At 49.9% G+C, this 12,638-nt stretch overlaps 1 protein-coding gene across 1 annotated transcript in view; it reads right to left on the reverse strand.

The window, feature by feature from the left end:
- Window positions 1-11,009: 11,009 nt before the first annotated feature.
- Slc26a8 (solute carrier family 26 member 8) overlaps window positions 11,010-12,638 on the reverse strand; it is a 53,973-nt gene continuing 52,344 nt past the window's right edge. The window contains exon 20 of the mRNA XM_075978787.1: window positions 11,010-11,889. Within this exon, the coding sequence (XP_075834902.1) occupies window positions 11,377-11,889 (513 nt within the window). The 3' untranslated portion in view covers window positions 11,010-11,376. The remainder of the gene's footprint in view (window positions 11,890-12,638) is intronic.

Below are 12,638 nucleotides of genomic sequence, written 5' to 3' on the forward strand. Positions count from 1 at the left end.
TACACACACATCTACACGCACACATCTACACGCACACATCTACACACACATCTACACGCACACATCTACACGCACACATCTACACGCACATCTACACGCACACATCTACACGCACACATCTACACGCACACATCTACACGCACACATCTACACGCACACATCTACACGCACATCTACACGCACATCTACACGCACACATCTACACGCACACATCTACACGCACATCTACACACACATCTACACGCACACATCTACACGCACACATCTACACGCACATCTACACGCACATCTACACGCACACATCTACACACACATCTACACGCACATCTACACGCACACATCTACACGCACATCTACACACACACATCTACACACACATCTACACGCACATCTACACACACATCTACACGCACATCTACACGCACACATCTACACACACATCTACAGCACACATCTACACACACATCTACACGCACATCTACACACACACATCTACACGCACATCTACACGCACACATCTACACGCACATCTACACGCACATCTACACGCACACATCTACACACACATCTACACACACATCTACACGCACACATCTACACACACATCTACACGCACACATCTACACACACATCTACACGCACATCTACACGCACATCTACACGCACATCTACACGCACACATCTACACACACATCTACACACACATCTACACACACATCTACACACACATCTACACACACATCTACACACACATCTACACGCACACATCTACACACACATCTACACACACATCTACACACACATCTACACACACATCTACACACACATCTACACACACATCTACACGCACACATCTACACGCACACATCTACACACACATCTACACGCACACATCTACACGCACACATCTACACGCACATCTACACGCACATCTACACGCACATCTACACGCACACATCTACATGCAAAAAGAAGGGAGAGGAGGGGGAAGCAGAAGGAGAAGGGAAGGAGGGAAAACAGACAAGTAATCAACTGGTTAGAAAAGGAGGATGAGCGCCCACAGAAGCACAGGTCACGCCTGGGGGCCCAGGCACAACCCACTGAGCCAAGCAGGTAAATTAGTCCAGCCAGGGAGGAGGCCACTTTTGATGTGGGTGTTGAGAGAGGTGTAGCATTTTCATAGGTGGGGAAGAAGATGTCAGGCATTCCTGAATGAGAAAAATCAATTGAGCAAAAAGGCCCAGGCTGGAAACTTGTGGGTGGAGCCTGGGGCTGAGGATGACTGCAGGTATGAGATAGGCGGGGATAGAAAGCTGTGTTTGCCAAATTGGAAATTCAGATCCCTTATGTCGGCTGTGCAGAACCTGAATGATGGCATTTCTGGGTTTATTGTGAAAGAGGCCAGCACCTGTTGGACAATGAAAACTGCTTTCTATATTAAACCTGAGACTCAAAGGATAGATAGCAGGGCCAGAAAGTACCTGAGGTCTCAGAGTCTGAGGACTGCGCTAGCAGGAAACCCGTGTTGTTGACAGGGGCACAGTCACAGAAGATGCCTCATCTCCGAGGAAATGGCAGTGCCTTCCCAGGTGGGGCTCATAGGGATGGCAAAGGCACCACACACACACACACACACACACACACACACACACTCTCTCTCTCTCTCTCTCTCTCTCTCTCTCTCTCTCTCTCTCTCTCTCTCTCTCCCCCAGTGTTTACTGCCGGTGGACTTGCTGTTACTCAACCTTCCAAGGACAAGTGTTTACTAAGGATTGACCGTGTCTGCACCAACAGAAAGCCACAGATAGTATCACCTTGAACCACAGCTTCCTCTTCCCTGCTGTTTATAGCCTGAGACTGCTCCCCTGCAGAGACCTCCCTTGAGACTAGCTGCCCAGTCCTTGTGCAGTGCAAAAAAACGATCACTCCAGTTTGCTGGAGCGTGGCAGTGAGCACAGCCTACCTGCTCCCAGCTTATTCCTTATGTGTCTTTCATTTCTTCATTCCCACATCACCCAGGTCATGCTTCCCGGACCATGCAAACTCCTAGAGTGGTTTAGGGAAATGATGACCAGGGGCTGGAGAAACGGCTCAGAGGTTAAGGGCACTGGCTGCTCTTGCAGAGGACCAGTTTGGTTCCTATTACCCTGTAGAGCTGCAGCTCGTAGCAGCTCACAAAACCAGGTCCAGGAGCTCTGACACCTTCTGGCCTCCTCAGGAACACAAACACTGTTTACTGCAGATCCATCAGCAAGCTTGCAGTGACTCAGTCGCCTCTGCTGTCCGTCACTTCTAAGAATTTGATGACTTGATAACACTTGTTCAACAACTCCATTGAGAATCTCATCTAGTGCCCATATAAAAACTCACTGGAGGGGCTGGAGAGATAGCTCAGAGGTTAAGAGCATTGCCTGCTCTTCCAAAGGTCCTGAGTTCAATTCCCAGCAACCACATGGTGGCTCACAATCATCTGTAATGGGGTCTGGTGCCCTCTTCTGGCCTGCAGGCATACACACAGACAGGATATTGTATACATAATAAATGAATAAAAAAAAAGAATGTTTAAAAAAAACTCACTAGACTGATTTTCCAAGATTTGTCACCTGCTCACCCCCCACTTTTTTGGGGTGTTTTTCCTCATGTATTTCTCTAGCTTCTCAGCATAATTCGGTTCTCCACAATATTTCTAAGATCTAAGATCTCTACGCATGTTCATATGTTTGTACCTTCACCTTCAATCCTAAGGCTCTCTCTCTCTCTCTCTGTCTCTCTCTCTGCCTCTCTGTCTCTCTCTCTGCCTCTCTGTCTCTCTCTGCCTCTCTGTCTCTCTCTCTGCCTCTCTGTCTCTCTCTCTGCCTCTCTGTCTCTCTCTCTGTCTCTCTCTGTCTCTCTCTCTCTCTCTCTCTCTCTCTCTCTTACACATCTTTCCAGGCAGGGTCTCTCTGTGTTGCTGTGGCCGTCCTGGAACTCACTCTGTAGACCAGGCTGGCCTCAAACGAACTCACAGATCCATCCACCTCTGCCCCACATCCCGAGTGCTGGGATTGAAGGTTGCACCACCACCTCCTGCTTTCTGCTTCTTACTTAATATACATAGCCCTCCATACCTTCCTGTACTCCCCAGCACCAGCTGAGGAAGATTGCCTGGACTTTGCCCTTCTGGAAATCATTCTATAGGGGTAGCTATGGGCTGGGGCTGTGTCTCAGTAGATAAAGTGTTTGCCTGTAAGCAGGATGCCCTGGGTTCAATTCCCAGCATTGCATAAAACTGAGGTGGTACATGTCCAGCCCTGGGGAGATAGGGGTGAGAAGATCAGACATTCAAAGTTATCCTTGGTCATAAAGCCAATTCAAGGCTAGTCTGTGTGATCTGAGGCCCTGTCCTAAAGAGAAGAGGCTGGTTTTTGGCATGCATCGCCTCTTAGATGCACATGCCTCCTCCCCCAGCTGTTTTTCTGCAAGTCTTTTTAAAGTAGAATTATTCAGACAGCAAAAGCCATCATATTTTTGGCTGCTCATGGGCGGTGTCAAAATTTAATTTCTGAAAACCATCCTATTCCTCTCCAAGTAACATACTTGTAAAGGCTGTTCTCGCGATCTCCCCCAACACCTCTGAGGCAGTGTCTAAATCCGATCACCTAAGCCTGAATACTTGAGGTGTCCTCAAGCCCAGAGTTCTCTGTCCTTGTCATTGTCATGGGTCCTTTGAGATGAGGTCCTGCCATGACATCCAGGCTGTCCTTAAATTCCAGGCAATCCTCTGCCTCTGCTTCTTGAGATTATAAGTGTGTGCCAGCGCACCCAGCTACATTCTCTTTATTTTGTTTTGACACAGGGTCTTAATAAGTGACTGTGGTTGACTTTGAACTCGGAGAGCTCTGCCTGTTTCTGCCTACCGAATGCTGAGATTAAAAGTGAGAGCCGCCACGTCCAACTTAAATTCTTTTATCTTTTTGGTTTTTTGTTTGTTTGTTTGTTTGTTTTTTCCAGACAGGGTTTCTCTGTGGTTTTGGAGCCTGTCCTGGAACTAGCTCTTGTAGACCAGGCTGGTCTCGAACTCACAGAGATCCACCTGCCTCTGCCTCCCGAGTGCTGAGATTAAAGGCGTGCACCACCACCGCCCGGCTTCTTTTATCTTTTTGTTTTGTTTTGTTTGATACAGGGTTTCTCTATGTAGTCCTGGCTGTCCTGGAACTCAGACATTCTTTTATCTTGAGGGTGACAAAATATTACACTACCCAAACTACATCCAAAGTGGCAAGTCCCCTATTGGCATCCCTTAATCCTACTGGATAGCATAAACAACAGAAACCGAAGCTGTACCAGATGCTTTCTGCTGACAGAAAAGTCCTGATGTTTGTGTAGACAGAGAGCCCTAAAGGAAGCTTTTCTTGCCCTTGTGATGGTATTTGTATGCGTATGTTTAATTAATTTATTTTATTTTATGTGCATTGGTGTTTTGCCTGCATGCATGTCTGTGTGAGGGTGTCAGATCCTGGAGTTACAGACCGTTGTGAGCAGCCACATGGGTGCTGGGAATTGAACTCGGATCCTCTCTGGAAGAGCAGTCTTAACCACTGAGCCATCTCTCCAGGCCCCATCTTTGTGAACAAGGATAACAGAGGATAAATTAATGGAGGGATAGAAGTGTGGCTAGGGTTAAGGGGAGCCAAAGAGATGCCGAGGTAGCGAAGGCCCAGCAGCAACCTGAGTTTCCACTCCAGACCCAGACAGGGAAGGACGCATCTCCAGAGCCAGAGAGAGTTTGTGTTAGCTGCTGGAGTCACCAGAACAAGCCACTGTCATGGTATCAGCAGCAGAAATTCTGCAAGTTCGAGGCTTGGGGTGCAGGTTGGTTCCTCCTGAGTGCTAGGAAGGGGACTCTCTCTGCCTCTTTCCTTCCCTTATAGGGGGCTATTTTCTCCTCGTGTCTCAATCTAAAACAAAGTTGTAGTAAGAAAGGGCCCCTGATAACAAAGCAGCCCCAGGAGCGATGCACCCTGTGGGAATGAAGCCCCGTACTTTCCCAGTCTGCACAAAGCCCTGGGTTTGATCCCCACAAACCTGGTGTGGTGGCGCATGCCAGCAATTCTGGCACTTGGAGGTAGTAGAGGTGGGAGGACCAGAAGTTTAAGGTTCTTATCAGCTACATGGCATATTTGAGGTCAACTTGGGCTGCCTGAAATCCTGTGAGTGGTTGTGGGTGTATGTGGAGATGGGGGTGGGTAGGGGAACTCTGTGCCCCTCCCTTGGGCCATCACATTACTGAAACAATGATCCCTAGGGAACTGGAATTTCCCCCAGCAATCTAATTCTGAGAGAAATAAAAGGCTGAAGAAGCCTGGCACCAGCTAGGGGGAACTGTCTCCCGGGAAGACGTTTTCTCACGGTTCTGACAACTCTCAGGCCACCTTGCAGGAAGATAAACTGGTGCTCAGACAGCATCGGGTCAGTGGTGGGCAGGGCGACACTTTGACCAGGTCTGCTTATCTGTGCAAACCTCGTGAGCTCACATCAGGACCCCAAAGGTGGACTGGAGGGTCCTGGGGCCTCTTTCTCATCTCAGTGTGGCCACCAGGAGGAAATCTTTCTCTGCAGCTCACTGATTTAACTCTTCGGTTGCCTGTTGAGATGGGGAGGCTGAGACTGTCTCGCTGGGGCTGCCAGCACCCGGGCTCTGCTCTGACAACTCCAGTAACAATAACAGCTGTGCCCTTTGATCCGCACAGCTGGAAAATAAACGCCCAGTGTCTTTCGCCTTGCATTCTCTCACTGCTAACCCACCTGAAGTTAGAAGGGGGTGCACCCGAGTTGTGAAGTCCTCCAGGGCAACCTTCCAGGCCCAGCAGGGTGGAGGAGAGCAGAGAGTAGCCAAGGGGAGACTAGCCAGTCCAACCTGTCTAGGGGGCTACACCCAGAGCACCTCATGGTGCTCCCAGGCAGGTGACTCTGGAGCACGCGGAGCACAGAGATTGCCTGGAACCAAACCCCCTTCCGCTTTGTTCTATCAAAACCCTAACTTTATAAGGACAATGAGCTTGGGTTAAGGGTTGGAAGGAAGGAGAAGATGGAGTAGACCTGAATGGGAATAGAGGAATGGGTAGAAACAAAAGAGAGAAGAGGACGAGAAGGCTGCAGGCTGTGGTACCCCGCAGTGCCTCGGAGAGGCCCAGTGACCCCGGCTGACCACGCCCAGCTCTTAGGGGTTTTTAGGTTGGGAATGTTGCCGGCCAGGGAAGAGCCGCAGTGAGGATTTGCTTCTGTAACAGCTCCACTGCTGCACCACGGGAGCCGGCCGCAGATGGCGAATTGGACTAATAGGCGGGCAGAATGCGGCTCCGATGGCCCGTTCCCTCAGCTCTCTGAAGTTCTAGACTGTGCCATGAGCATGGCATGAACGATGGGTTGACTCCACTCAAGTCCCAGAATCACAATCCCTCTCAGAGTAGGCCACAGACAACAGGTAGACTCTGCACTATGCTTCCTTAGCTGGCTCCAAGCCACATTCAAGCCAATTATCATAAATGGGTTTTTCCCCGGGTGGTGGTAGTGCAGGCCTTTGAGCCCAGCACTCGGGAAGCTGAGGCAGGTGGATCTCTGTGAGTTCAAGGCCAGTCTGATCTACAGAGTAAGTTCTAGGAAAGGCTCCAAAGCTAAACAGAGAAAGCCTGTCTTGATAAAAAGAAAATATATAAGTGTGTGTCTGCTCTTCCAGGAGACCCGGAGTACCCATACCTCTGCTCACAACCATCAGTAACTCCAGTTCCAGGGAATCCAATGCCTTCTTCTGGCTTCCCTGGGTACCAGGCACACATGTGGTGCATAGACATACATGCAGTCAAAAAACCCATATGCATAAGAAGAAGAAAAAAAAGGGAGGGAGGGAGAGAAGGGAAGGAGGAGGAAGAAGAGGAGGAAGAAAAGGCTGGAAGGGATACTTGTAATCCCAGTTCCTGGGGCTCACTGGTCAACCAGCCTCACCTACTTGATGAGTTCCAGGCCAGTGCAAAGGTCATCTCAAACAAATAAGGTGGCAGCCACCTGTGTCCAGAGCTGTCAAAGGCATCTTTTACCAAAGGGAGCGGTCACCAAGAGTGACGCTCTGATAACTGGAGTCCAAGCTGGGTACGGATTCTATGAGACAGTGGGCACAATCCTGTCTGAGACTCTTCCTCTGGATAAAGGGACAGTCAGCCCATCTCAGTGACAGGCAGTGGACAATGAGCATACACAGCGTTTGTACAGTCTATGCCATCCTATGCAAACAGGATGTGTCTCTAGTGCCAACCCTTCACCCTCCCCCTTTGGTAACACAACCCTTCCCTTTTACCTGACCAGAAATTTGCATATTGGACTCACCTTGGACCTCCGCTGTGGCGAACACTAAACAATGGGTCAAACGGCAGAGCTGAGAGGCCTTCTTCAGTAGAAGCCTGGGCTATTTGCTCCTTAGAAGGAAGACTGGGGAATAGCCACCCTAACTCTTGGGAATTTTGTGCACATTGTGCTCAGTTTTACAAAGTGTTTTGACCAGAGCTGGCATGTGGCAAAGGGCCAGCAAATAAGGCTCATTGTTTTGGCCTGCTGGAAGTCACTATGGAAGGCATTATGTTCCTTGGGAGAGAAGGACACAGGGTAAACTAGTGTGCATCCTTATGGCAGAGGTGTGAGGATGTCACAGAGACCAGCCTCTAAGAAAGAACGAAAACCAGTGGGTGCATCTCAGTGGATGAAACCTTTAAGGACCTCACAGGTATCTGTCCTCCAACCACATTTCCTGTAAGTCCTTTATCTGAGACTTCTCCAGCAGAGGGTATGACAGAGTCCTGTCCTACCTCCCTGGCCCTCACTCCCATTCTCTATGACGCTTGTCAAACATACTTGTCAGGGCATCCCACAGTCTAGTCCTGTGTGGTGTGCTGCCCCTCCCCCAGATCAGGATCTCCTCCAGAGAAAGGGCTAATCCCGGGACCCCCCAGGAAAGTGTAAGGCTCAGTACACGGAAGCGCTGGCTCACACCTTGAGTGAAGATGTCTGGAGGCCAAGGCTGATAGCACAGCTTGATCAAGAACAGCCTCCCTGGGCCAGGAAGGCAGACGTACACTGGGGAGTCCTAGGAAGCTGGAGAGGGTGAGGGGAGGATGGCCACAGTTTCTGCTGATCCCTGGTAGTTCAAGTCCACTAATGAAGAAAGGACTGTGGGAAAAACATGCAGACCTGGGAACTGCAGAGGGGGCTTGGGGTAGGTGCAGCAGGGCCAGAAGGTGTCCCAGGTGACTTGACTTTCTTTCTTTCTTTCTTTCTTTCTTTCTTTCTTTCTTTCTTTCTTTCTTTCTTTCTTTCTTTTTCTTTCTCTCTCTCTCTCTCTGTTTCCCTCCCTCCCTCCCTCCCTCCCTCCCTCCCTCCTTCCTTCCTTCCTCCTTCTCTTTTGATTTTTTTTGAAACAGGTTTGAAACAGGGTTTCACTGTGCAGCTCTGGCTGTCCTGGAACTCACTTTGTAAAGCAGGCTGACCTTGAATTCACAGAGCTCCACATCCCTCTGCCTCCCTTGGGCTGGGATTAAAGGCGCACGCCACCAATGCCTGGCCCAGGTGTCTTTTCTTAATCTCCACAAGAAAAAAGTACGTAGCCGGGCGGTGGTGGCGCACGCCTTTAATCCCAGCACTCGGGAGGCAAAGGCAGGCGGATCTCTGTGAGTTCGAGGCCAGCCCGGTCTACAAGAGCTAGTTCCAGGACATGAACCAAAAGCTACAGAGAAACCCTGTCTCGAAAACGCAAAAAAAAAAAAAAAGTATGTAGGGTAAGATACTTACTTATTTTTAATTATATGTGTGTGCTTATGTGTATACATGTGCACGTGTGTGCAAGTACTCTCAGAGGCCAGGTGAGGGCGTGGGTGCCAGGTAACTGGATCCAGGTCTCTGCGAGAGCGGTACATGCTTTTGTCTCCTTAGTCACGGCTCCAGCCTAGGAGGTGGGTTATTGTATCAAAGCACTTCCTAATTTGCGTGTGTGTATGCGCGTGTGTGCATGTGCTTGCACACATGGGTACAAAAGCATACGTGTGCACAAGGTCATCTTCAGGTGTCAGTCCTCTTGTTCTGTCTACCTTCTTTCTTTTTTTGAGACAGGGTCTCGCTCTCGCTAGTCTGAACTCTCAGCTAGGCTAGACTGGCGGCCCGGCCCCCAGGACTCCTCCCACCTCTGCCTCCCCAGTACTGGGAGGGATCACAGATGTGAGCCACCATGCTCAGCTTTTTTTTTTTTTTCAATATGGGCTCTAGGAATGAAACTCAGGTCCTGTGCTTGTGACTGAGCCATCTCCGTGACTCATTCATTTGTTACAAAACATAGAGATAATTTTGTGCATATATATCTGTATGCGTGTATTCATGTATGTATGTGTGCACGTGTGTGCAGGTGAATATGTATTTGCAGGTGTGTGCAGAGGCAGGAAGACAATTTTGGCTGTCATTCTGCAAGTGCCATCACCCTTTTTTTTCCTGGAACTGACTAGGTAGGCTAGGCTGGCCGGCCAGTGAGCCCAGCCATGCACCTGTCCATGCTTCCTTGGGGCTGAGGTTGCAGACTGTGCCACCACTCCCAGGAAAGACATTACTGCCTCGCCACCTCCTGGGGGCATTTACGACAGTTTGTAATTGCTGCCTGTTATCTTCACCCTTCAGCTTCAGTTCTGGGGACAATACCTAGCACAACATGACAAAGGGATGAATCTTGTGCCAGACTGAGGGGACACATGTGTCGTCTCTGTGATTAGGTGTGTCTGTATGTTCATGTGCATGTGAACACATTGTGCAGAGGGCAGAGGAAGGCATTGGGTGTCCTTCCCCTGCTGAGACAGTCTCCATGCATCTGGAGCTGGACATGTTTGGCTAGGCTGGTGACCAGTGAGAGAGTACCCTGTGCTGATGGGGGTGCAGGCATGACATGCCCAAGGCCCAGCTGTTTTTGTGGGTGCTGGAGAGCTGCACGCAGGCGTCGGTGCTTTATCAGGTGCTCTTCCCTGAGCCACTTCCATCACCCCAAGGCATCTTTCACCTGCCAACAAGAGAAACTGAGAACGCAGAGAAGTCACACTTGTTGACCAGAAGTAAAGTGTACCGATGGTGGCTCTGCCGTCTCTTCTAGGCTTACCTTATTACTAGCTATTTTTAATCGAGAAACAAAGAAACTTTAAGGGGATTTGAATAAAACTAGAATGACTTTTCCTAGTCCTGGGGGTGGGGCTTGTATCTGTCAGTTTTAAATTTTATCTTTTTTTTTTTTTTGGAACAATGTTTCTCTGTGCAGCCCTGGCTGTCCTGGAACCCACTCTGTAGACCAGACTGGCTTCGAACTCACAGAGATCCATCTGCCTCTGCCTCTGGGATTAAAGGTGTGCCCAGCTAGGTTTATTTTTTTCTTAATGTGTATGTGTGCCTGTTTGTCTGTATGTACACCACGTGTATGTAGTGTCCTTGGGTACCAGAAGAGGGCATCAGATTCACTGGAATTGGAGTTCCATGCCCTGGGGAATCACCCAGTGTAGGTGCTGGGAACTGAACTCCGGTCCTCTTCAAGAGCAGTCAGTGCTAGAAACTGCTGAGCCACTGTTCCCACCCATCACACATTTTAAACTAAGTCTGGTAATGGCTCCAGGCTGGCTTGGAAAACCTGTAAGAAAAAGCAGTTGTAGCTGAGTGCATTGTCCAGACTAGAGAGTCTGGTAATGGCTGTCACCGTCCACTGCCGCGGGCGCCTCTGGACGACTGTGAAGCCAGAAGTAGGGAAAGCGGGATGGCAAAAGCGCTGTCTGCTAAGCAGGTCCTAGTGCTCCAGGCCTGAAAGCCAGCTTACCTTTGCCCGGCCCCTCTGGATGGTGGCAATATTTTCCTGCATGTCAGCTCCAAATATTGCCTGGGTTTTCTTTTGCTGGCTCCCTTCTGACGTCCCTCCCACCTGGCATTTCTTCAGGGTTGTGTGATACAGAGACAGGCAGGAAAAGTCTGAATGTTTTAAGTATAGTCATGTATTTTATTTGAGCCTCATTTCTTTGGAGAAAGGGGGATGGAGAGGAGAGGAGGTAGTCAGAGACAATCTGGCACAGTTGGCAGAGACGTGGAGTGTGTGCAGGGAAGGTGAAGACTGGGACTCCTGGGGACAGACCTCAGAGACAACTGTGGACCCTGAGTCATGCAGCCTGGGAATGTGATGGGCATGTGATCCCGTAACCCAGAAAGAAGGAAGTCAGCAGGTGCAGGGTTACAGAGCCAGAACGGGTGGCTTGTACCCAGTCTAGATCTCATGCCCCAGTGGTGTCTTTGGGCAGGGAGGATTCGCCAAAATAATCTGCCTGCTCTCTCTTCCCAGTTCACCTACCAAGTGTCCTCATCACCGTGGGGCAAGTTTGGATGAGCATGCGGCTGTTTCTTCTCCTCTGAAGGCATCTGAGATGGAATACGAGACTGGGGGCTCGAACTCCCAAAGCGATAGGCAGTGAAGTAGTTCCGCCAGGGGCTGTGAGCCCTGATCCGGGTCCTAGGCTGGGGCCTCCTCTCTTTCTCTGACTCCAGCTCTGGCTCTGGCTCTGGCTCTGGCTCTTCCTCCATTTCAAGCTCTGTCTGGGCATCTGTCTCTAGCTCTGTCTCCAGATCAGATCTGGTTTGGATCTCAGACTCCAGCTCAGACTCAGGTTCCAACTCTGACTCCTGGTCCAAGTCCAGGTTCAGGTCCAGATTGAGCCCCAACCCACTGTTCTGTCCAGAATCCAGGTTCAGGTCAAAATCCAAATCATCCTTGATGGGCTGGTGGGTCTTGATGTAGTTTGAGCCTGCACGTTGGGGAGCTTCTAAGATGCTACCGCCGGTTTGATGTCTCTGATTCCCATTCTGAAACAACACACATTTGGAGGGTTAAGACTTGCCAGTGAGCCGGGCGGTGGTGGCGCACGCCTTTAATCCCAGCACTCGGGAGGCAGAGGCAGGCGGATCTCTGTGAGTTCGAGACCAGCCTTGTCTACAAGAGCTAGTTCCAGGACAGGCTCCAAAACCACAGAGAAACCCTGTCTTGAAAAACCAAAAAAAAAAAAAAAAAAAAAAAAAAAAGACTTGCCAGTGAATTCCACTTCCAAGCAGTCAAGGGTTTCAGAACACAGCACTGACTGCTCTTCCAGAGGACCCTGGTGCAATTCCCAGCACCTGCATGCTCCTAACCGCAGAGCCATTGCTCCAGGCCCTTAATGTCAGGAGAGCAGAGAGGTGCTTGTTAAAGGACGTTGGTGATGATGCCCAACAGAAGGCACACTCACTCCAGACTTAGGGCACACACTCCAGCAGCTTCTCCCATCAATCCAGCAACAAATCAAGACCTATCACTCCTGCTCCCCTTGTCTTGGGGACCCTGACTTCAGCAACAGGATGTACTATCAAAGGAAATAGTGGATAAGTGCTAGTAAATAAAAAACTATTACATATTTGTGAGTGTGTATATGTGGGGGCACATGGGCAGGCATGTGTGTGTGTGCACTTGTGTGGGCACAGGTGTATGTGTGGGCACAGGTGTGGGGGGCATCTAGGGGCACATGTATAGTGTATGTGGGGCACATGTGTGGTGTGTGGGTGGGCACATGTGTGGTATG

The sequence above is a fragment of the Microtus pennsylvanicus genome, chromosome 7 (genome assembly GCF_037038515.1).
Source record: "Microtus pennsylvanicus isolate mMicPen1 chromosome 7, mMicPen1.hap1, whole genome shotgun sequence".
Lineage (NCBI taxonomy): Eukaryota > Metazoa > Chordata > Mammalia > Rodentia > Cricetidae > Microtus > Microtus pennsylvanicus.